Below are 22,312 nucleotides of genomic sequence, written 5' to 3'. Positions count from 1 at the left end.
CAACAAACGCCACCCTAATGACGGCTAAGATTTCCGGAAGCATACAAGATCAAGCAATACCGATTCTCAAAACAATTCTCACCGTAGACTCGAGTCACAAATCACCATTAGATCGTATCCGGAGCACCCTAGAAAGAGAATTAGATCAACAAACACAACCCTAAAGGTGACGAGGATTTCCGGAAGCATACAGGATCTTGAAGAACTTAGTGGTACTGATTCTCAAAACAATTCTCACTATGGACTCGATCCAACTGTCACTTGCACGAATCAGATCAACACACACAACCCTATTGACGGCGAGGATTTCCAGAAGCATACAAGATCTAACGGTATCGATTCTCAAAACAATTCTCACCATGGACTAGAGTACCCTAGTACTTGATTGTTACGTCGGTGTTTGGGAAACGCAAAACTCAACTATCGCCATCAAGAATCTTGCACCAATTTCAATCTGTCCCAAGCACGAATCAGATCAATACACACCATGACCATGCCAGATCTTGAAAAACCAATCGATACCGATTCTCAAAACAATTCTCACTATGGCCTGGAGCACCTGCCGTAATCTGTCACTTGCACGAAACAGATCAATAAAGTTAGGCATGCTGAGGAAACGACTGAAATAACCGGAAGCCTACTACTATTTGATTGTTACGTCGGTGTTTGGGAAACGCAACCGAAACGATAGGCGTTGAATCATTCACCATTTCGACACAATGAACGTATAGTTTACAATTGAGCAAACAAGACTCTTTCTCAAATGAAGTCAGACGGTTGAAATCTAGTTTCCAAGAAAGAGACAAAAAAAGGAGCCCGTGCCACCGTTCCAGCAAAAGAAGAAAGAACTTCCCCGAAAGGCGGCTCACCTGAAGTGGTGAAGCAAAAACGTCATCGCGCGCCCAGTCACACACCACTACAAAGCCAAGTCGATGCCGCGTCGCCCGTTCCAGTGCGAAGCCGCACGCGATTTGATCGATTCTTTTCCCCCCAGAGAAAAGCGCGAGTAAAAACGAGTCATCCGCCCCTCTTAGTGGTGGTGGTGCCGGAATCGTCTCTCCCGCGACAGTGAGTAGCTACGACGGACTCGGGTAATTAGTGTTGGTAGCTTCCGTCGGATCTCACCAACACCGCGGGATCCGAACGTACCAACACACCAACCCGAGCTCTCGAAGGGTAGCGATACCGTTGTTTGGACCATTGAAGAAACGCCTGCTGGCACTACTACCAACTACCGCATGTTAGTAGTAGGCGGTTATCTCACCTGAACCGCGTTCCATTGTGTGTGTGTGTGCCGCGGCGCTGTGCAGACATTACCACCAAGACCTGTGCACACATTTTTCTGCTGGAACTTGCCAACGCGAACCGGTTGTAGATGGTGCCACGGTTCAGCGGGTGTTGCGAAAAAAAAAGAAGACAAGTCCGATGCGTTCGCACAAGACCTGGCACGGATGTCGAAGACAACGCGCCTATCCGGGCCTTGGACACAGTTAGACACGGTGCATTAACAGATGGTGCACACAAGTTCAAGGTCGTCGACAAGGTTATCTGCACCGCGGCATGTGTCCAGCCTGGCATCACTGGCTCAAGCAGCACCTGTTGTTGGCAATTACACCCATAGCGCTTCCCGTAGGCGGCGAGAGTGCTTGATTGGGGATTAATTGGCCTTTCGTTCGCGGAATAATTGAACCCGCGCGGAAATGGTCTCAAGAGGTCGCCGTGTCGACGGTTGGTTGCATTTTTTGAATTCCACGTTCCGTCTCTCTAACGTGGTGTGTGCTGCGGTGCGCGAACGCCCATTTTCCGGCTCAATGATCACCGAGTTAATTGTTCCCGTGGCCGGGCTGCCGATTGCAGTTTTGTGCAGAACTGGGACCGTTCAACTCGGAATTCAGCGCACACTTCCAGCGAACCCAAATTTGCTTAAAGCTTGAAATCGCTTGGTGGTGGGCGCGCGCGCGGTTAATCATTAAACATTGATATTCCCACTCGGCGCGTGGTCGTTACGACATGTGGGCAGATCCACTCTGCACCTTTGCACGCAGATGTCACACTGGTGGGATTTGAAGAAGAAAAATAAACGAAAAAAAAGGCACGCGTTGGTTGTCATCGGGCTGTGGAGACGGTATTCAAAGCAGGCTGGTACTCTTCCGGTGAACGGTGGTTAACCCTCGCGGGAAATTAAATAAAATTATATTTAGCACATGTCCTGTAACTTGAAGTTGCTGGATTGGGCAGTGTTGCCAGATCTTCAAACTTTATAACTTATAACGTAAATCAGCCAGTCTTTCGAAGGTGTTTTTGAATTAAAATGCATGCGAACATCACAAATATAAAGGCGGCCAGGCCTACTGAGTCAAGTTAACCGCCAAGATGATTCGTTGAAACGAATTGCGGTTGAGTGTGAATGTTCAAACAACACAATTTTTGAATCTACAGGAGAGGAAAAAACGTGGAGATCCCCCGCTCACGTTTTAGTATGCTTTTTTCAGGTTTTCGAATATTTTACCAAGACATTTAAAAATTCCATAAAATCCATGAAATAATCGAAAATATTTTATTCGAATTCAAATATTTTAATCGAATTTCTTATTCTTTAAAAAAAAATCAGTGTTCAAAAATGGCCCATATTTATTTTAATTTTAAATATAAGCGCTATAAAATGCTATTGAATCAATTTACCTGCTACCGATTAAAATTCTTATCTCAATAAAAAAATGTTTTTGCCACCTTATATTCGAAAAATTGTTAATACCGAGAAGGAAGACACAAACTTTGAAAAATATTTCAAATAAAACAATGAAAATCAACCTATACAATCTAATAGGACAAAAGCTGAAATGCCAATAATATGACTAAAATCTATTTAATAATTCAGTATTATACCATTTTACTGGAATAAATAAGCTGGGAAAAATATCCCCTGAAATTCCAATCATATTTGAAATTAAATTCCGGAAATAAAAAGTCTAAATCCCTGTTTTTTTCGAAAATGTGTTTAAAAAGATCTTAATAATTCCAAAGTGCCATCATGCAGGGTGGTCACTCAAGTCGAGAAAAAATCTGAAATTTCAGAAAAAAGGAAAAAAGCGGAAATGTGTGATTTTTGTCAAAATGTCGGGAAAAATCTGCAATCCAAAGCATATTATTCAATTAATTTCTAAAATAAATTTTCAAAACCCATGAGGCATGGGCTTCCTATGCAGATAGGACCTTCTGAAAATTTAATCTCGAACATATTTTGTTTTGAGCACTAAACTACCAATTTAAAGTTCCTTTCACTGTTCTAATTTATTTATTTGATTTTAAATTCTAAATCAATTGATTGGAAGCTTTTTAAAACAAAATTGGTGAGACACGTTTTTTTACATTTGGTTTGACACTTGGTAACATTTTGTTTTGCACGAAATTTTTGTTTTTTTTTATAAGATAAAGCTGTCATGCGCTTCTAATCTAATCTAATCTAATCTAACACAAACGCAGCCAGTCCGATGAAAGCATGCTGGAAAGTCTTGTGATTAGATTACGCCCCAAGCACTTTTCTTGTCAATATTAATAATTGCAATACATCCGAGATCACCCGAAAATGTAATACAAAAATTAAAGCGGCCAGCCCTACTGCGTTGTGTTTACCGCAGAGAGGATTCTGTGAATGGATCACATTCCATAGAATCTACAGGGGAGGAAGGATGCGTGGACATACCGTACCAAACGCTCCGGATCAATTAGGTGTGGTGTGTTTGTGTAAATTTGGCAGATAATTGGGCAAAATGGGATTAAGGAATGGGAAAGTGAGGAAGGGGTAGGAGGGCTATTGAATTTATAGTATAATAATATAAGGGTATATAATCATTTAGCAAATAATGATGGAAAGCTCTCACCAAGAATCAGAAAATCTTAAAATCTTCGAAAGACACAGCCAGATTGTGTCCCAACCTGCAGCTCCTAAGTTCTTAGGAGCCGCCAATCCGGCCGCATCAAATCAGCCAAGATTTCCTCGTCATCTGCGCGATTGAGGCTCTATCCCAGGTCATCGACGTCTTCCCGGACATGCAGAAACGCAACGCGAATCCCGGATATCTCCACAATCTCCACCTTGTCCACTGCCACTCACAAGTTTGTCTAGAACTAGCCGATAAGAATTTGACGGAAATCCTCAGAAGACGAAAAAAACGCGGAGCAAAAATCAAACAAACCGGACGCGACCATAGCTTACTGCCGATAAAGCTGTCATGCGCTTCTTGAAAAAATTAAAAATATGGTTTAATTTTAAATTTAGTAATTTTTAAATTTCTCTTTTCTTTTTCTATCGAAACCTAGAAACATAAACATAAATGATGACACAGAAAATATTTCATTGCAATATTACATCTGGGAAGTTTCTTTTATGTCAGAAAAATGTAATTTTACCACTTTTCTGGTGTAATGTCACTTTTTCAGTTAAAATCGAGGTAAAATTACATCATAAAAGAGGTAATATTCAACCTTCCAAAATTACATTCAATATTTACACAATTTTTTACTGTCTAAAATGAAACATAATATATGATATATTTTTGAGTTATAATTTTTATAGTTTTCTTTTTTAACTGTAACTTTGAGTGCTTCCATGCCTCAAGTACTTAATAGTTTATTTTTCTAAATTTATTTAAAAATTATGTTCGGGTGCAGATGTTGTCTTTTTCATAGACTGTTTTCGGAATCATTTTTTGGGTTTTTTTTTTAAATTTAATATGTCTTTATTGAACTTTCTTATAATAATTACATTTCTTTTACATGCTAAGTGGTATGGCCTAATGCTCTTCATCTTTGTTGTATTTTTCGTTTTATTATTAACTGATCACATTTATTTTATTAACTTCAAATTGTTTTACATTATTGCATTGAATCGAATACATTTGGGTAAAAAGAAAAAAAAAATCACTTTAACAACTAATCCTAACTAAAAAACTAAATTTATTGAAATATTCAAAATCATTAGAAATCATTAGAACGAGTAAACTATTTTTTGGGTGAGAAATTCCTGTTCTTGGAGGTTCTGGAAAATCGGTAACAAGTTGGGAATTTGAAAATGGCATTTGAGTGGTCAATCGGGATACATTTATAAAAATTCTTTGCGTGTAAATGGCATGAGTTTTGCATAAAAATGAATGCAATATTACATACAGAAGGATGCAGCCCATCATTTTGAAAAACATTATTGACCTATATGTCAAGCTCATGTTGGTAAATCCTACCAACGGTTTGACAGCCGTGCGAGCTGAGGCGCAGTCCGTTCCGTGAGCGCTAGATTTGAAACCCGCATGTTTAAAATATTTCAATTTCTTTTCTCACCATGTTACATGTTTTTGCATGCGATTTTACCATCGCATTTTTTCCTGTGTAAAAGAATGAAAGGAAAGTACGTTTATCAGAAATTAAGAGCTTAAGGTTTAGTGTAAGACTTTTAAATAAAGTACGCTTGGATATATTGTGTGAGAGTTAATATTGGTGGGTGGACTCGCGGACAAGTGTTGACCATTTGTTGCGCCTTTTTAGGGGGTCCCAAATGAATTGTGTGTTATTCGGTAAGGGAATCACATGCTAGTTAGTAGCTTCTGCAGTCAAGATATGGTCATCACCGGAGGGAAAACAACCCATTACCATTAAATTTGGCGGAAAGATGGGGGGCATTGTCCTCCTCCCCTCGATTTTGCCGGTCACTCTCGCAACGGGAAAGTTTACAGTCATCACCAGCGCCCACCTCCAAGTAAGGCACATCGTCCCAGCCCAGGTGTGGCATATGTTGTTTGCTCAACTTGCTTTGTGCTTACATCATCATTAGTCTTATACCTGCGCCACCAGAAAATGTGGACAATGAGTAGCGGAGTTTTCACTACGTCGTGCAATTATTCAAGAGATTTTTTGAATTAACAAATTTCTACGTTGTTGAAATAAAGTTTTGCATTTTCATATCGTAATATCCAAACCCATCTGTTTCCTGAATTATTCACGGCGAATTTTCGCTGCCACAATCCCGGTTTTCGTTCGCTCCTGTTGCCAGGCGGCCAGCCGACGAAACGAAAATCGATTTTTTCCTCTCCAACCTTTGTCGTCGTCGTCCTTCGTTCTACTTTGGCTCTTGAAGTTTTCCTGCTCGCCAAAGGGGCAAACTTAAAACAACCCTTTCGAAACAATGAGGCGTTTGGTTGGGGGGGTGGCGAGGGAGTTTTTCCTCTCGAGCAACTCTCGACACATTCCGTCGCTCCGGGGCAAACAGAAAAAATGAGGTTCCTTTGCAGAAGGAGGAAGAAGCGAGCAAAAAAAAATGTCCCAGCTCCCATCTAAGAGATTCCCGTTACTAAAATTGTGTTCCCGTTTCGGCTTTCTTTCTTGCAGAAATGGTTGAGGCCATGAAGAAGGTCGCCTCCATGGACGTCGAGCTCACAGTCGAGGAGCGGAACCTGCTGTCGGTCGCGTACAAGAACGTCATCGGTGCACGACGTGCCTCGTGGCGGATAATCTCGTCGATTGAGCAAAAGGAAGAGAACAAGGTAAGGGATTCATTGGTAGCAATTTTCCGCAGGTTGATAAACTCTTCAAAACCATTCAATCGCAGGGCGTCGAGGAGAAGCTGGAGATGATCAAAAACTACCGGTCCCAGGTGGAGAAGGAACTGCGCGACATCTGCTCAGACATCCTGGAGGTGCTGGACAAGCATCTGATCCCGTGCGCGACGACCGGCGAAAGCAAGGTGTTCTACTACAAAATGAAGGGCGACTACCACCGCTACCTGGCCGAGTTCGCCACCGGTGGGGACCGCAAGGACGCCGCCGAGAACTCGCTCGTCGCGTACAAGGCCGCCAGCGACATCGCGATGACGGACCTTCCGCCGACGCACCCGATCCGGTTGGGACTCGCACTCAACTTCTCAGTGAGTACAACCAGCAAACACTCCTCCCAAACCAACCACTAATCAATCTTTCAACTCTAGGTATTCTACTACGAAATCCTGAACTCGCCGGATCGTGCCTGCCGCCTAGCGAAAGCCGCATTCGACGACGCAATCGCCGAGCTCGACACCCTGAGCGAGGAAAGCTACAAAGATTCCACGCTCATCATGCAGCTGCTGCGGGACAACCTTACGCTCTGGACATCCGATATGCAGGGTGACGGTAAGTGTCGAGAAGAACGCTTATTTGAATAGTGTGCTAAAGGTTTCCGGATTAGATTACGATTGCGTCAGTCGACCTGGTGCTCTCTCTCTTTTTGGCCATGTTGGGATTGTATCATGAGCGATTTTCCTAACATCTAGCCCCGGTGATAGAGCAAAAGTCCCGATATTGGACCGAGTACCCATGCACCTCAATAACCGGCTTTGTAGCTGGTTGCGGCATTGTTGATTGCTGTTTAATTGCCATATGCCAGTCTACGGATATAAGATTGATTGAACACAAATACACACACACACACACATACACACACACACCAAAAGACTATTTTTTAAAGCGAGGTTTAATTTTTTTAATGGTTCCAAAAAGGTAAACAAATGAATTTAAATTTCTAAAATATTAGGAATTCTATATATTTAAAAAAAAATACTGTTAACAAGTATCTTAGAAATTTGAGATTTATTTGAATTTTTTTTTTTTTTAACTTTTAGAATTTATTATTTGAGTCTCGGAACATTACAAATTAAAAAAATGGTCTAAACAATTCTGAAACCAGGAACTATATTAAAAAAAAACAATTTACAAATTAAAGCTTGGAAATTTTGAAAAAGTAGACAAATAAAAACTGGGCCTGTTCACAAAAATGGCCCATTTGAATTTTCATCACTCTTGAGTTATTGATGCAGTTTGGCTCAAAATCGTGTGCTCTTTCCGGAAAACCAAAAATGCCTTTTTTAACTTTTTGAACTTTTAGACATTATTATTTGAATCTCGTAATTTTACTGATTTAAAAAAAAATTGTTTAAAAATTCTATATCCTGGAATAAAAAAAAATAGAATTTACAAATTAAAGATTGGAAATTTTAAAAGAATTAAACAAAAAAAAACTGGCCCTGTTCGCATAAATGTCCCATTTGCATTTTCATCACTCTTGAGTTATTGATGCAGTTTGGCTCAAAATCGTGTGCTCTTTCCGGAAAACCAAAAAAGACAGTGATTCTAGAAATCTGGAAAAAACCAGTTACGCAGCGATTGAAGAAACTTCATCATAAGCAGGGTTGGAATAATCGCGAAAAAATCAATTTCGCTTACAAACTTTCTTCACCCGCGAAAGAGAGAGGAGGCAAATCACTCAAAAAAAAAAATCGCTCCCGAAATTCTCCAAGAAAATCAATCTGCTGATGATTTTTTTGAATTCCCTTGTCAGCACTACTAAATAATATTTATTTCACGTTGTTTACACACATTGCCCATCTGCAAAATGTGACAAGCCATTTTTCGACGTGTGGCGTTACACTTGCAAGTGTAGTAGTAAGAAAGATCTTCCGCAGAATAATCAAAATGATGATTTTTCTAGATTCTCACGTGCGCGAGAGAGATTTTTTTTTCTCTTGATGAACATCCCAAGATTTTCTTTTGACGATGATTATTCCATCACTGATCATAAGAAAATCATTTGTCGCTCATCTAGAGAAAAAAGTCTAGTTCTTTCACACACGAAAGATCTTTAAAATGAAACCCAAAAAATCTTTTTTTTTTCTCGAGAACTTTGGAAGCGACTTTCTTCCCTGGGCCTTGTAAAGTCAAGGGGCATGATTTGATCCTAGTGCATTAGTTAAAATTTGGGTAAACATTCTTTTTTATAAGCACTATGGACACCACTTCATGCTACGAGAACTCGCTTTGTCGCAGCCCCAGGGCTTAAGCGTTGACCGATAAGCTGTCTTCGTGAACTAGGTAGTTCTCCGATAGTGAAAATATCACAATTGCACAAGACACCGCTGCTTCTGTGACTTTTTCACTATCACAATGTGGGATTTAGGTGGGACTTCAGGATAGTACAATTGATTTGTTGCTTAGCACTAGCATTTAAAATAAATCTGTAAATATCTTTTCCAAATCTATTTGATAATTAATTTAGTTGCAATTGTTAAGTTAGAGTAATGCTGTCAATGAACTTTGATTGATGTAGAATACTAGGGATTCTTTTATGTCAAATTGTCCATAGAGTCTCGATCAATCAATAATGTAATGATATCGGACAAAATTCGTTGATCTGTTGAACTAACGGTTTTCGGATTATGGTTGTATTGACCATTGTTGCGAATCGAGGAACTACGGATCTTTTGACGTAAATGATCATTTCTTTTTTAAATCGCGATTTCTATCCTATTTGTACATTAGTTCACAAATTTTTATTGTTTTTTTTTATAGAAGTAGTACTGCAACAGTTAAAAGAACGTTTAGTTTTGAACATTATTGATCCTTGCACTGTAACTTGGATTTGGTCCGCACTTTTCTCTCGCACTTTTGACAACAAAATTTTCTAAAAACTAGGCAACCAGCAGTTGTTTATTTACATTTCTAGTCGCAGTTTCCACCAAACTGGACATTCGCACTTTAAAATTGCGATTGACAGGTGAGCAACATCGGCTCGCTTAGATCATTTTTTGAGAAAATTAAAATTTCCCAAGCCAGTTTGACAAGTCGCAATAGTGCGATCGATAGCAATAATTTAGTGCGAAGTCCATATTAGTGAGAATTGCGCAATAATTTTAGAGGATTTTAGATTAAAATTTAGATTTTCAATCCAAAGTAGTTAGCAAATGAATATTTGGACTTATATGAATAATTGAACATTTTGGACTTATGAATAACACACAACTGTGCATTTATTCTAGAGTCAGATCCATACAGCGTCAGTGTTTATTTGGTCGAAGTGTACTAATTCATTGGCAGATCTGATTCTAGTTGTAATGTACGACAAGACTACTGACGGACGTGACAGGACGAGGGCCCAGTTTAGAGGTTTCAACATCAACGATGTGCGGCTGGACCACCCTCCCAAAAAAAAAAAAAAAAAAAAAAAAGAACTTTGGAAGCGACTTTCTTTTGCGTGTTTTGCAAATAAAAAACGCTTTTTTTCTCAGCTTGCTGTTTTGCATATGGGACAGTTATGCGAACAGGGGCAGTATAACAATCATTCAAAAAATAATTAAATTCTTTTTTTTAATTTGCTAAAATTCCATGAACAAAAAAAAACTAAATCTGAAAAAGCTAAAGATTTTCTATTTTTTGTAATACAGTCGACTCTCTGGCTGTCGATCTTCTCGATATCAATAATTCTCCATCCATCGATGAATTCTTCAGTCCCTTCAATCTGCATACTTCAATTATCTTCATTCCTCGATATTTTCCCTTGCTTGAAGGATCTCTTCCTCGACGGTCCCTTGGAATCTGTTTGCTTTAAAAATCTCTTCCGGTTGTCAATAATTTCACTTTGTCATGGCTTGCATAGACATTTTTATTGGCGAAACGAAGCTTTGAAGGGTGTTTGACATTAGGTTGTCTTTGTTTGATGGACGTTGCCATGATTCTCTTCCATAGCTGGGTATCAAGAAAAAAATATTTTCAATCGAATCTTCATTTTGCATCGTTCTGTAAACTGATGATTCTCTTCCAGAGAGTCGACTGTAATAAAATATAATAAAACATTATAAACAATACAGCTCAGACTCGATTATCCGAATACCTTGTCAAAATTTCACTTCGGATAATCGAAGCACGAAAAAACACTCCTTAACTACGTTTAACTGAAATAGAATTTTTAATCCAAGATGGCGGCCAAAATGTCGGCGATCAACTATTGAAAACATACATTTCGCAATTTAATAGGCAACCAATTATTCAAATTTGACTAAAATAGGGTAGTAGAACTCGATTTTTATTCTTGATATAAGAAAATAAAAAAAAAAAACGAAAAAAAAACTATTTTTTTGTTCCATACAAATCTTCGTATAATTGAACTTAGGATAATCGAATCTGGACTGTAATCAAAAAAATTAAGAAATAAAATAGTTCTTTTTTAAATTCAGAAATTTAAATTCAAAAAGTTTTAAAAATAAAAAAATCTGTACAATCAAACAAACTTAAAAGTTATAAAAAAATAGATCTTAAAAACATGAAAAAAAAAATATTTTGTAAATAAAAAATCCTTTTTTAAATTTCGAATTCTAGAATTTTAAAGTATCTTTTATTTTATTTTTGTTTTCGGTTTTATTTTTTTTATTTTAAAATTAAATTTTTATTATTTTTTATTAACTTTTTAAAATATTTTTTGAAATTTTTTGTTTTTGAGTTTTTAGATTTTTAAATGATGATATCTCAGAATATAGGATATTTTAATTTTTGAAATCATGCTATGAACACATATCTAGATTTTATAATCGAATCTCAATCTGCAATCGACTAATTGTGGCTTAGCGTTTGTCAAATTAAGTCTGGACGATTTGAACGATATTTAAATGCTGACACATAGCGCCTATCATGATTTTCTTTCCGAAGCCACCGTCAGTGAACGCACACGAAGCTGCAACGAACAAAATCGAGTCGACATTCAGCAGCCGCCACGAAGGCTCATGCCCTCTCTAACTCGTCCCATTTGCCATTCATTTGAATGCAGCCGTGGCGAAGGTACTCAAAATTTCGATAAAATATCAATCAAGCACGCGAATGTATGTCTGCTGAGCGTCAAATGACTGTGATAGTGATTTTGCGTTGCGGTCATTCGTTTTTGTGAGAACGGACAAAAGCGGAATACCAAAGTCAGGATGAACGATTAACTGAAAATGTGGAATAGTCATACGCTCTGGTTTCTGGAGAATATGGAAAAGGGGAAACAAATCACGTAAACTGTCAAAATGATATTTGACAAGATTGAAGAACATTTTTTCCGCAATGGAATAACACTTTGATACAAAATAAAACAGTTAGGAATGGTAAGTATATTAAACTTTTTTTATAAAAGAGCAGAATAAAATTCTATGAAATTTGTCCAAAATAGAAACATCTACCATGACATTAAATCGCGTGTTTTTGGGTACACATTATAAAAGGCATTCGATGCCAACTGCAAACGATAGCTAAATGTCGAGCGCGTGAGAGAATTTAATCCGGATAAACAGCACACTTTTACGACGCTTTGCTCTAAACAAGCCTCTCGTATTGATCTAGCGTAATTAAACGACGCCTGTTACTTAATTGCGAATTCTTCTTTTTACCTTCTTTCCCATTGCAGGTGACGGCGAACAGAAAGAACAAATCCAGGACGTTGAAGACCAGGACGTGTCGTAATCTGTTACGCGACTCGTTTTATGTGTGAATTTATTTTATTAATTAAAGAAAAATAAGATTAAGCATTATTAAATAAGCTATACATAAGAAAACAACAAAGAAAAAAAAGGAAAAGAAAAAAACTACATTACACAGCAAAAAAAAAAACAACCATCAGGAAGACAACAAACAACACACACAAACAAACACGGAAACTTACACACACAGTCAGAAATTGGAAGCGAAAAACAAAGGAGAAACCGCAACAGCAGCAGCAAACGACTTAACTCACTCGAAAGAAGGATGAACCAATGAACTTGCGTGGGGAATTAAGGGAAAGAAAGACGTTTTCGAATATCAGCGCGCTACATCTGGCCCAGGACACAGGAATGAGACACACTTACACACACGTACAGACAGACACACACGCATACATGAACACATGAATACTTACTACTACTACATCAAAAAACAGCGTATTAGAGCATATTGATTACTACAACTACTACTAGTAAAAAAGCTAACAAAAAAAAAAGATTCAGCTGAGTGGTGTAAAAAGAGAAAAAAAAATCATCATCCATTAAATGTGTATTGTTTTTGTCAATATATATTAATAAAAAATAAAGAAGTAATAAAAAGAAGGTACGAAGAAAATCTAAAAAAGAGGAAATTAAATTAACGCGGTATAAAGAAAAAGCAACAAACAAAAGCAGAGAGCGAAACAACACTTTCAAAAGGCACACCCACACACAAACACACATTGAGTGTATCAATTTGAACCCTTTTATTGCAAATCCTAACCACCTTAACTTGCTTTTGTGACGAGAGGGCGAGCGCGCGCGCGCGCGCAACTCGCGGTCCTCTCCCGGTGCGGCGCGGTGTAATCTCTTCAAATCTCTTCCATCCATTCCAAGCCACGTGTCCAAGTCTGGATTTTGAAGGGTTTGTTGTTTTGTGTTTTTCTTCTGTCCGTTGTAAGGATATCAGTATTCTGCGAGAGAGAGAGAGAGAACGAGAGCGAGTGTGGTGTGTGCGCAACATTTTCCCCCCGAGTATTCTACCAATAATTGCTGCTACTAGCGAAACAAGTGTGTCCGTTCGATCTCGGCGAAAACGCCCCCGGAAGTTTCCGCGAGTTGCGCGCCATCGCCACGCAAAAAAAAACGACAGTTTTTCTTATTTATTCGCACTTGAGTGTGAGGATTATCCTCCCGGTTTTCCGCTCATTCCACCGATTGGTTAAGGTTTTTTCCCGATCAGAGGAGGCGTGTTGCGCTTTGTCCACCCCCTTTTGTGGTACACCCTAACATTCTCACCCGAACGCCTACTTCGATCACGATTTGTTGCGGCCTTCTTTCCGAGCGCCGACAGTGAAGCCGAGAGAACAATAGAAAACTCGCAAAAGCAGGGAAAAGCAGACTGTCCGAAGGGAGAATTTTCGCACTTTCTCAGTCGTCCTGAACCCGAAAAAAATGCGGTAAAAAGGAGCACAAACAAAAATAGTAAACTCCGAACAGCTTGGAGAAACGAACATCAAACTGGACGACTGCGTCTGTGTGCAGACTTCTCGACGCGATCTTTCGCGAACAAAAATAAGGAACAAGTGCGAACGAATTTTCTACACACCCAACACATTGAATGAAATCAACGGTTTTTTGAGAACGAGGAATAGTACAGAATCTACTAAACAAAACTCTACATGAATAGTCTAGTAAATAATGAAAAACAAAGTCATTGCATTTATCACCTCACACACAACACACACACATCAAAGGAAAGAAGAAAAAATACATTCAAAACACAGACAAAAAAAACACTCTCACTCTCGTTGCAAATGTGTGTGTAAAACAAGAAGCAAAACAACAACAAAACAAAATAGGCAGCCTGAATTACACCAACTAACGACGAAGCAAACAAAAATATTATCCAACAGAAAAGAAAAACAAACTCTTAAAAATGGAAAAAAGCAACAACGTCTAAGCAAGCTATGTTTTAATCAGCAAAAACAAAAATCGTAAATAAAGTAAAAACGTTTCTAGTAGTAGCCATTGGAAAAAAACGCAGCTTTTTACTTGCAGCAGCAGCGCACTCTAATCCTGTATTTATGTGTGTTTTTCTCATAGCCTACTCTCTTAGTGTACCACACATTCACACCCCCCAAACAATTGTCCTCCCCCCTTCTTGTGGGTGGGAAAAAAAACTCTTTAGTTCGTTCTTTAAAACTATTGGTTTCCACCTGACCTACTTCGATCGCGATTGATACCAGAAAACCGAGGAAGTCGCAAAATGATGACGTATCAATTTCCGAGAATTAAGTGTAAGGCGCGGTAAGGTAACAACAGAATTAAATAATTACTGAAGAAAAAAAAAAACACAGAAGAAAAAAACCTATTGATTATTATGAGTAGAGGTATAAATTAAAAACGGTAAATAAATTGAATAAAAAGAGAACCATGCAAAACTACTTAAACAAACACTAATTATCAACGCAAGCAAACAACAACCGAACCCTAGAAGAAATCAAAACAGCAACAAGACAAACGAAAAAAATAAGGCACTTCCAACGCAAGCAAACGCGGCAAATCTCGACATTTTCTTAGTTCGTCTCGTTTTTCGTTCATTTTTTTCGACGCTCCAAATTTGTCGGTTTCACAACGCCATCCTTTGTTTCCTCGTTCACAATTTTTAAACCAGAAAAAAATGTGGTCGTTTTCGCCGGATGAAATTCTGTTTTGGCCCCCCTCAATAACCAAAAAAGTACGAACCCAAAAAAACAAACGATTTAAAAAGAATGGTTTTATTTCGATTTTAAAAACAAGTATTTTACGTTTTACGTGTAAAGCAGCAGAAAACAAACACTTATTGGACAAAAAAAGCTAATTAAAAATGCTATAATCGGAAGGAGAGAAAGAAAGTTGAGAGAAAAAAAGAAAGAATAATTCACACACAGAAACACGTTACATCAACAGAAAAATAAAAGGAAAACAGCATTCTCATTCTACGCGTAGGTTAAAATTTGCAGATCACACAAGTGACTACTAATTACACACAGTAACCTACAAAAAAAAAACAAACAATAGTACATATAACAAGCAAACAAACATTAAAACGTGAGAAGAATCCATCAAAACAACAGCAGACACAGACAAACAGGAAAATAAAAAAAGAAGAAAAATAAAGCTCTAAGAAAAAAAAAACAACACAAGTAGAGGGATGTTTTCATTACAGATTGTCGAGGGAGACAGATTGGCCGATGCAAAATAAATCGGCACTGGCAACGTATGTTTTGCGCTTGCAACACTGCCAGTTTTGCTGGGGGTAAAGGGCGGTTGGTGTCCAGCACGTTTGGTGTCCAGAAACATTGGCCAATCTGTTTGCCTTGACAATCTGTAGTTTTCATTGGTTCCGAACGGTCCCCTCACGTGTGGTTCTCATCGTCGAGTCGAAGTAGGTCATGGTTTTGTTCACATTTTCTGTCTAGACTTCCTCTTTTTTTTGTCTTGTTTTTGTCAACTACAATCGGAAAGTGTCACCTGTCAATTAGCGGGGGTGATTTAGACTAACACAATGGACCGTCATTTGACGTGAATCGGTGGGTAACCGGAGACAGGTGGGGCACGTTTACAGCGTGTGTAGTGTTTTCGCGTAATGACCTGTCGTCGAACAACAAGCATTAAATTAGATGAACCCTGTGAAGGCGTGGTGCTCGGTAAGTTTATGAAAAACATTGGTTGCCCCTTTGCTGAAGGCTGCAACATTAGGGTGGAATCGAAAATTGATTTCGTCAGCAACACATTTTTTGGGTCCCAAACAACCCCCCAAAATTTGGTAGCGATTGGTTGAGCCCACGATTGGCGCAAAGCGAATGAATTTTGTATAGAAATTACTATGGGGAAACTTGCATTTTCACATTTATGAACCTACAAAATTCATGTTTTATTATTTTGTAAAACTAACACCGTAGAAGTATAGCCCTGGATGTCCTTAACATCGTTCTCGAAGACAGTATGGTGCTAAATGGCTTCTAACAAACGTTACAGAGCGTTCAAGAGAGACATGTCCAAGTAGGGGAAGGTGGGGCAAGACGACCATATGGGGCAAGAGGAACAATCGCTCGAAAGGCCGTAATTTTTGCAATTTTGATTATTTCCAGTATGAGGAATTGTTGCTAGCAATGCAATTAACTACTACTACTACCACATATCCGCCAAAAAGACGTACACGCCACGGGGCGTAAGATTTAATTAAGTTTTTCTCTAAACCTTTGTTTTCTTATAATATTTGGAAAGTACAAAATAAGGCTTAGGGTTCGTTTTAAGGCTCATTTTATCAAAATGCTATTTTTCCTAGATCAGTAGTGTCCCTACCAATGACTTGCACCTTTTATAAAGTATGATTTAACTTTTAGTTATTTTTGTTGAGAGTGTTTAAAAAATCTTGTTCAGGTGGGGCAAGTGTACCATATGGATTTTTAGTATGGAAAAAATTACGAATTGCTGCAACAACATATTTTATTGGGGAAAAAATACATAAAAATACTTAAACACTGATAAACAATTGTTAAAAAAATTGTCCATGCAAAATATAGTGATATTTTTAAAATTTCCTTTTTTTCATCTGAGTAATATTTTTTTTTGTAAAAAACGATCATTTTTTTAGTAAAATATTATCTTTTAATCTAAAAATGAAAGAAACTTTTCAAATACATTCTAATCTGATGTATCTAAGTGATAACAGTTCACTTGTTAGCAAATTGACATGTTGTTACATGAATTGTTCCCCTTGCCCCAACGGGTTGTTCGTCTTGCCCCACTAGTTGAGAAGAACGTACGGAAAATCAAAATTTTCAAAATCAATTTTTTACATTAAAAAACAGGATTTTCTTTTAACTTTTTCTATCAAAGTCTTAGTCAAGACCTGGAATAAGATGATTATGAAAAATCCGACAGAATTTTTAACGTTTTTGATGGGTTATAACGAGCATTTCCTTAGCTTGTTACACTTGCCCCACTTTCCCCTACTCGGAAAAAATCATACTTTTTGCCAACTTTCGAAAATTATAACTTATTTGAAGAATTTGGTTGCAACTTAAGGGGTTACATACATGTAAATCAGCAAAAATTTCAGAGGTTGGTTTGAGCACACACTTAAACTTTTTTAAAATCTGTTTTAAGGGCATTAAAATAAATATTTTCAACTATTATCAAAATAAATTTGAAGACATTTGGTTGTATAATTGCCGAGATAAAGATATTTGAAGTTAGCAGTTTCAAAAAACGGGTGCCACGATATCTCAACACTGCTTTGACCAAATCGGCTCAAAATTTTGGTGAAGCCTCGTTAAACCGGTCCTGTGTGCATGACGAAGCCCGATTTTCAAAAAAAAATATTTGAAAAAAAGATAAAAATATTTCTGTGTTTTTCATATAAAAAATCGTCAGTTTTTGATTTTTGTATTTTTTAAAAATGCAAAATTTCTAAATCGGGCTTCGTTATGCACACGAAATATGTCTTACAAGTCTTCACCTCAAATTTCAGCCAATTTGGTCCATCCCATCTCGAGATATCATGGCACCCGTAAATCAACTCGGCGTTTAGAGAAAAATGCTCACAAAGTTTGACAGTTGGCTTTGCGCATGGCAAAATTTTGAGCGTTGATCATCTCTTACTCAGTTTAATCATGGAATATCTTCATGAAACTTTCAGGAGTGATTGAAAATCATATTTTAAATGGATTGAATAAATTTTCTGAAACATGAAATTTTGTGATTTTCTACATGTATCATGGTGTCGATTTCTGGAAAAGTCAGGGAAAACCTGGAATTGTCAGGGAATTTTATTTGACCTGGAAAAGTCAGGGAAAGTCAGGGAATTTTAAGCCGAGTCAGGGAATTTCGATGATCTTAAAAATATTACTACAAAATTTCATTTCTTTTTGAAAATTCGCCCTTGATGATGTATTTGAATGTCTTCCAGGCCAAACTTAGCAACATTGATAATATTTAATTTTTATATAGGTCAGTCCGGAAGGAACGCAAAACTCCATATAAAATGCTTAAGAAAAGGGTCATGAAGAAAAGGAACAGCAACGAAAAGTTGCATTTGGCATTTCTTCGCGCGTTGCTTGTCAAAGTCAAATAATCTGGATTTGCTTTGGATTTGCGTTCAACTGAAAATTACAAATTACTAGCGCACTCAGGGTGGGACAATATGAGGCAGTTGTCCCACCATCATCATGTTCTAAAATTGGTCGTTTGCTCAACATATAGGGACCATAGAGAAAATCATACATTTTGTCAGAAAAATTGAATGATTAAAAAATTCAAATTCAATTCTGATATTTTGGATTTGCTGGTACTAATTTTTTTTTTTAATTCTTATTCTAAAATTCTAAAAAAATTGTAAGGTTAGAAAATTTTCCAAAATTTCACTTTAGTATTCGTTATTTGAATTTTTATGTTTCTCAAAATTAAACTGAACTATGATTTCAAAATGATCCAAAGTAATTTAATTTTGTGTAATCTAAAATGTAAGCAAAATAGTGATGGTGACATGGAATTAAAAATTAAAGAATTAAATTCAAGAATTGAAGAAATAAAACAAAAATTTATGGATTTAACAGGGTTGTTATGGACGGCGCGCGGTAGCAATTTTGATTAAAAAAATTATTGAGAGAGATAAAATTACTTTCAACTTATACACAAAAACAAAAATATTATCAAGAATCAGGATAATTTGTTTTTTTCGTTGAGTGCAAAAACTTCGATTTCTTATTAATTTAATTTTCTTCCGAAAATTTTTGTTTGTATTTTCTTAGTAAGAAACGTCGAAAGATGAAGATGAAGATTATGTAGAGATATTTTTTTTAAATGTGTTGTTGAGGATTTCCTAAATAAACACTCACTCAACTCAACTCATTTTTAAACATACTGACTCTGAATATTTAATTTTTTTAAGTTTTGAGTAATGTTTTTTACCCTTTATTTAGTGTTCTTTTATACTGGATACTTTCAATTTTAATCTTGTGAATCTTAATCATATTTTAAACTTTTCCTGAAGATACAAACATTAGGATGTAACAAAAATTATTATTGGGGCATGTTCCAGTGGGCGTACTGTGCTTATATCCCAAATATGAGCTTGATTGGACGTAACAGAAGCTGGCCAATGCCTTTGGATTTTAGATGGGATTCAACCAGTAGAAATATTTTTTTTAAATTTAAATATTCTTGAAGAAAATTATAAAAAAATCAAAGCATTAAAAATTACAGCTTCAGCATTTAAAATTGAATTATTCTGAAATTAGGAAATAAAATTAGGAAAAAAAAGTATTTTAAAACAAAAAAAAATCATATAAATATCAAAATATCAACATTCAAAAATAAAAAAAATTAAAAAACAATCAAGTAAACAAAAAAAATCTTAAATTGCTAAAAGTCTTAAATTCTTAAATTCTTAAATTCTTAAATTCTTAAATTCTTAAATTCTTAAATTCTTAAATTCTTAAATTCTTAAATTCTTCAATTCTTCAATTCTTCAATTCTTAAATTCTTAAATTTTTAAATTCTAAAATACTTAAATTTCTAAATTCCCAGGTTTTTGAATGCTGCCATTTTTGTTACCATCTTAGATTACAGAAAACCTGGTAAATTTTTTTGAGTTATTTTGTTCGGCTAAAGAAATTTTGAGAAGAAGATATAGGAAAACTTGCTTCGATTCTTCTGAGTGACGCTCTGGTTAGATCATCGAGTATGAACTGTATCTTAAATTTAAATTCTCAAGATCGAGGATTTATTTCAATTTTAAATATTTTTTTCTTTATTTTAGATTTGATTCAGTTTTTAGATCTAAATTTCTAAATGTTAAAATTTTTGTTTTTTTTTTTTGCCGAAATTTTTGTTTTGACTTTTCTCTCTAGTTTACCTAATCCTAGCAAAAATACATTTTCAGCGTTTCAGATTCTACGTTCTGAGATTAACAAAAATGAATTTATTATGAAACTCTTTTGTATGTTTGTCGCAAAATTATTTTTTCTTAAAATGACGCGGATTTTGCGTGAATTGGGTTTTGGGATGGAACTAATTTTTTTCGATTTCTCCGTAGATAGTCAAGGTAGTTTTTTTTTAATTTTATAGCAAATTTTTTTTTGTGATATTATTTAAGAAGATTTTTTCTTCAAATATCCAGAAAACCGTTTACTTTAAATACAAACATTGTTGAAAAGACCTAGATTTTTTTTAAAACCGTAAACATGTACTTGAAAAAATCACATTTAATTGTATATTTTCTTAGTTTTTCAGTTTTTTAAATCTTTCTCAAGGTTCTGCAAAATTACATAGTTTTCAAGTTTTTGACTCCAAAACCTTTAGTTTTTTTTTATAAAAACACAATCAAAAATGGCATCGGCTTAATTCGTTTGAAAATTCGACAAAAGGCAACAATTTTAAAATTAAACATGACTTCTTACTTTAATTCAAATTTTCAATTGATTTTTTTTTCGAAAACTTTTAACTTAAAATTTTCTTTAGGAAATGAAGTGAAATTAACTAATTGCAATTTAAAATTTGCAGCAATTTTAATTATTAATTATTTCTAGAGCTTTTTTTTTTGAAACGGTCCTATAAGCTATTGTGTTTCATATGTTTATAGGACCTATTCAAAAAAAACTCTAGATTTTTTGGTAAAGGGCAACATTAAAAATGACCAGATAAAAAAAAACATAGAACATTTTTATGGTTGCTCATTTTGGATGTTCGATAAGAAAAAAAAAGATTGACAAAATAAAAAAGAAGTTTTTAAGTTTTTGCAGAATCCATCGTTAAAAAAATAAAATAAAACGGTCATTGAGGTTTTTCAATATCTTAAATTTCCAATATTCAAAAATGAAAATGCATGAAACCATAAAAACGCTCCAAACAATATGTTAGTAAAAAATAGAAAATAAAGAAAAAATGGTGGTCTAAAGAGGTCAGGGAAAAGTCAGGGAATTTTATTTTGGGATTTGGATCGACACCATGAATGTATGTAACCCCTTTACTAGACAATGGCTTTTCAACATTTCTTCAACATTTATTTTCACTTTCACAAAAAGTTATTCTATTCCTTGTACAAGCATTTGAAAAAAATATTTCCAAAATGTATTCTAATCAAACGAGTACATTGGGCCACGCCCATTTTCCTATTTTCAGCTTAGTTCTTTTTTCATCCAGCGCTCTGCTTAGTGCTGCCAAAATTGATGAAATTTTAAGCGAACACTCACGAAAAGTAGCATTTATAGAGAAATTTTCCTGGCGTCTCTGGCTCACTGCTGCTGGTGGTGTTGGTGGCCACCCTTTGTTCTTTAGGTATTTGCCTTCGCTTCTCGCTTGGTTTTCTTTAGCCTTCGATTGAAATGGGTAGTCAAAATTGAAATGGATGTGTGTGCCAACTAAATGAAGAGAAATGGTCTCGCAAAATAGAAATTATGATCAAAAGTGCATTAAATTCGATCTTTTTGGCCAGTAAGTGGCATACATTTGCGTGCTTACTCGAGGCGGTGCTGTTGCCGGTAAGTTATAAGCCTAAATTGTATTTTTTGTATGTAGAGCATTTTTAATGGTTTTGGTAAAGATTCTAAGATGAGCAGTTCTCTACGGAATCGATCTTTTTTCTTTAATTTTAATTTTTGTATTTTTTAATCCGGCTGAAACTTTTTTGGTGCCTTCGGTAAGCCCAAAGAAGCCATTTTGCATCATAAGTTTGTCCATATAATTTTCCATACAAATTTGGCAGCTATCCATACAAAAATGATATGTAAAAATTCAAAAATCTGTATCTTTTGAAGGAATTTTTTGATCGACTTGGTGTCTTCGGCAAAGTTGTAGGTATAGATATGGACTACACTAAAAAAAATATATATACAAGCTAAAAAAATTTTGGTGATTTTCAACCCTCTACTGCCCAATTTTTTTTTTCGAAAATATTTTTTTTCCTTGTTTAGGAGGTCATTTTGAGCAACTTTTGTTCTACGAAAAACTTTACTTCTCTTGTTTTATGTTTTTCTTGTTTCA

The 22,312-nt window shown here is 36.0% G+C and overlaps 1 protein-coding gene across 1 annotated transcript in view; it reads left to right on the top strand.

Annotated features, from left to right (window-relative positions):
* LOC6046350 (14-3-3 protein epsilon) overlaps positions 1–15,173 on the top strand; it is a 40,754-nt gene extending 25,581 nt beyond the window's left edge. The window contains exons 2-5 of the mRNA XM_038258645.1: positions 6,379–6,533; positions 6,599–6,913; positions 6,974–7,154; positions 12,229–15,173. Coding sequence (XP_038114573.1) covers positions 6,379–6,533; positions 6,599–6,913; positions 6,974–7,154; positions 12,229–12,284 — 707 coding nt within the window. The 3' untranslated portion in view covers positions 12,285–15,173. The remainder of the gene's footprint in view (positions 1–6,378; positions 6,534–6,598; positions 6,914–6,973; positions 7,155–12,228) is intronic.
* Positions 15,174–22,312: the final 7,139 nt, after the last annotated feature.

The sequence above is a fragment of the Culex quinquefasciatus genome, chromosome 3, assembly GCF_015732765.1.
Source record: "Culex quinquefasciatus strain JHB chromosome 3, VPISU_Cqui_1.0_pri_paternal, whole genome shotgun sequence".
NCBI lineage: Eukaryota > Metazoa > Arthropoda > Insecta > Diptera > Culicidae > Culex > Culex quinquefasciatus.
The sequence above is the reverse complement of the archived record's forward strand: the minus strand, read 5'-3'. Positions and strand labels throughout refer to the sequence as shown.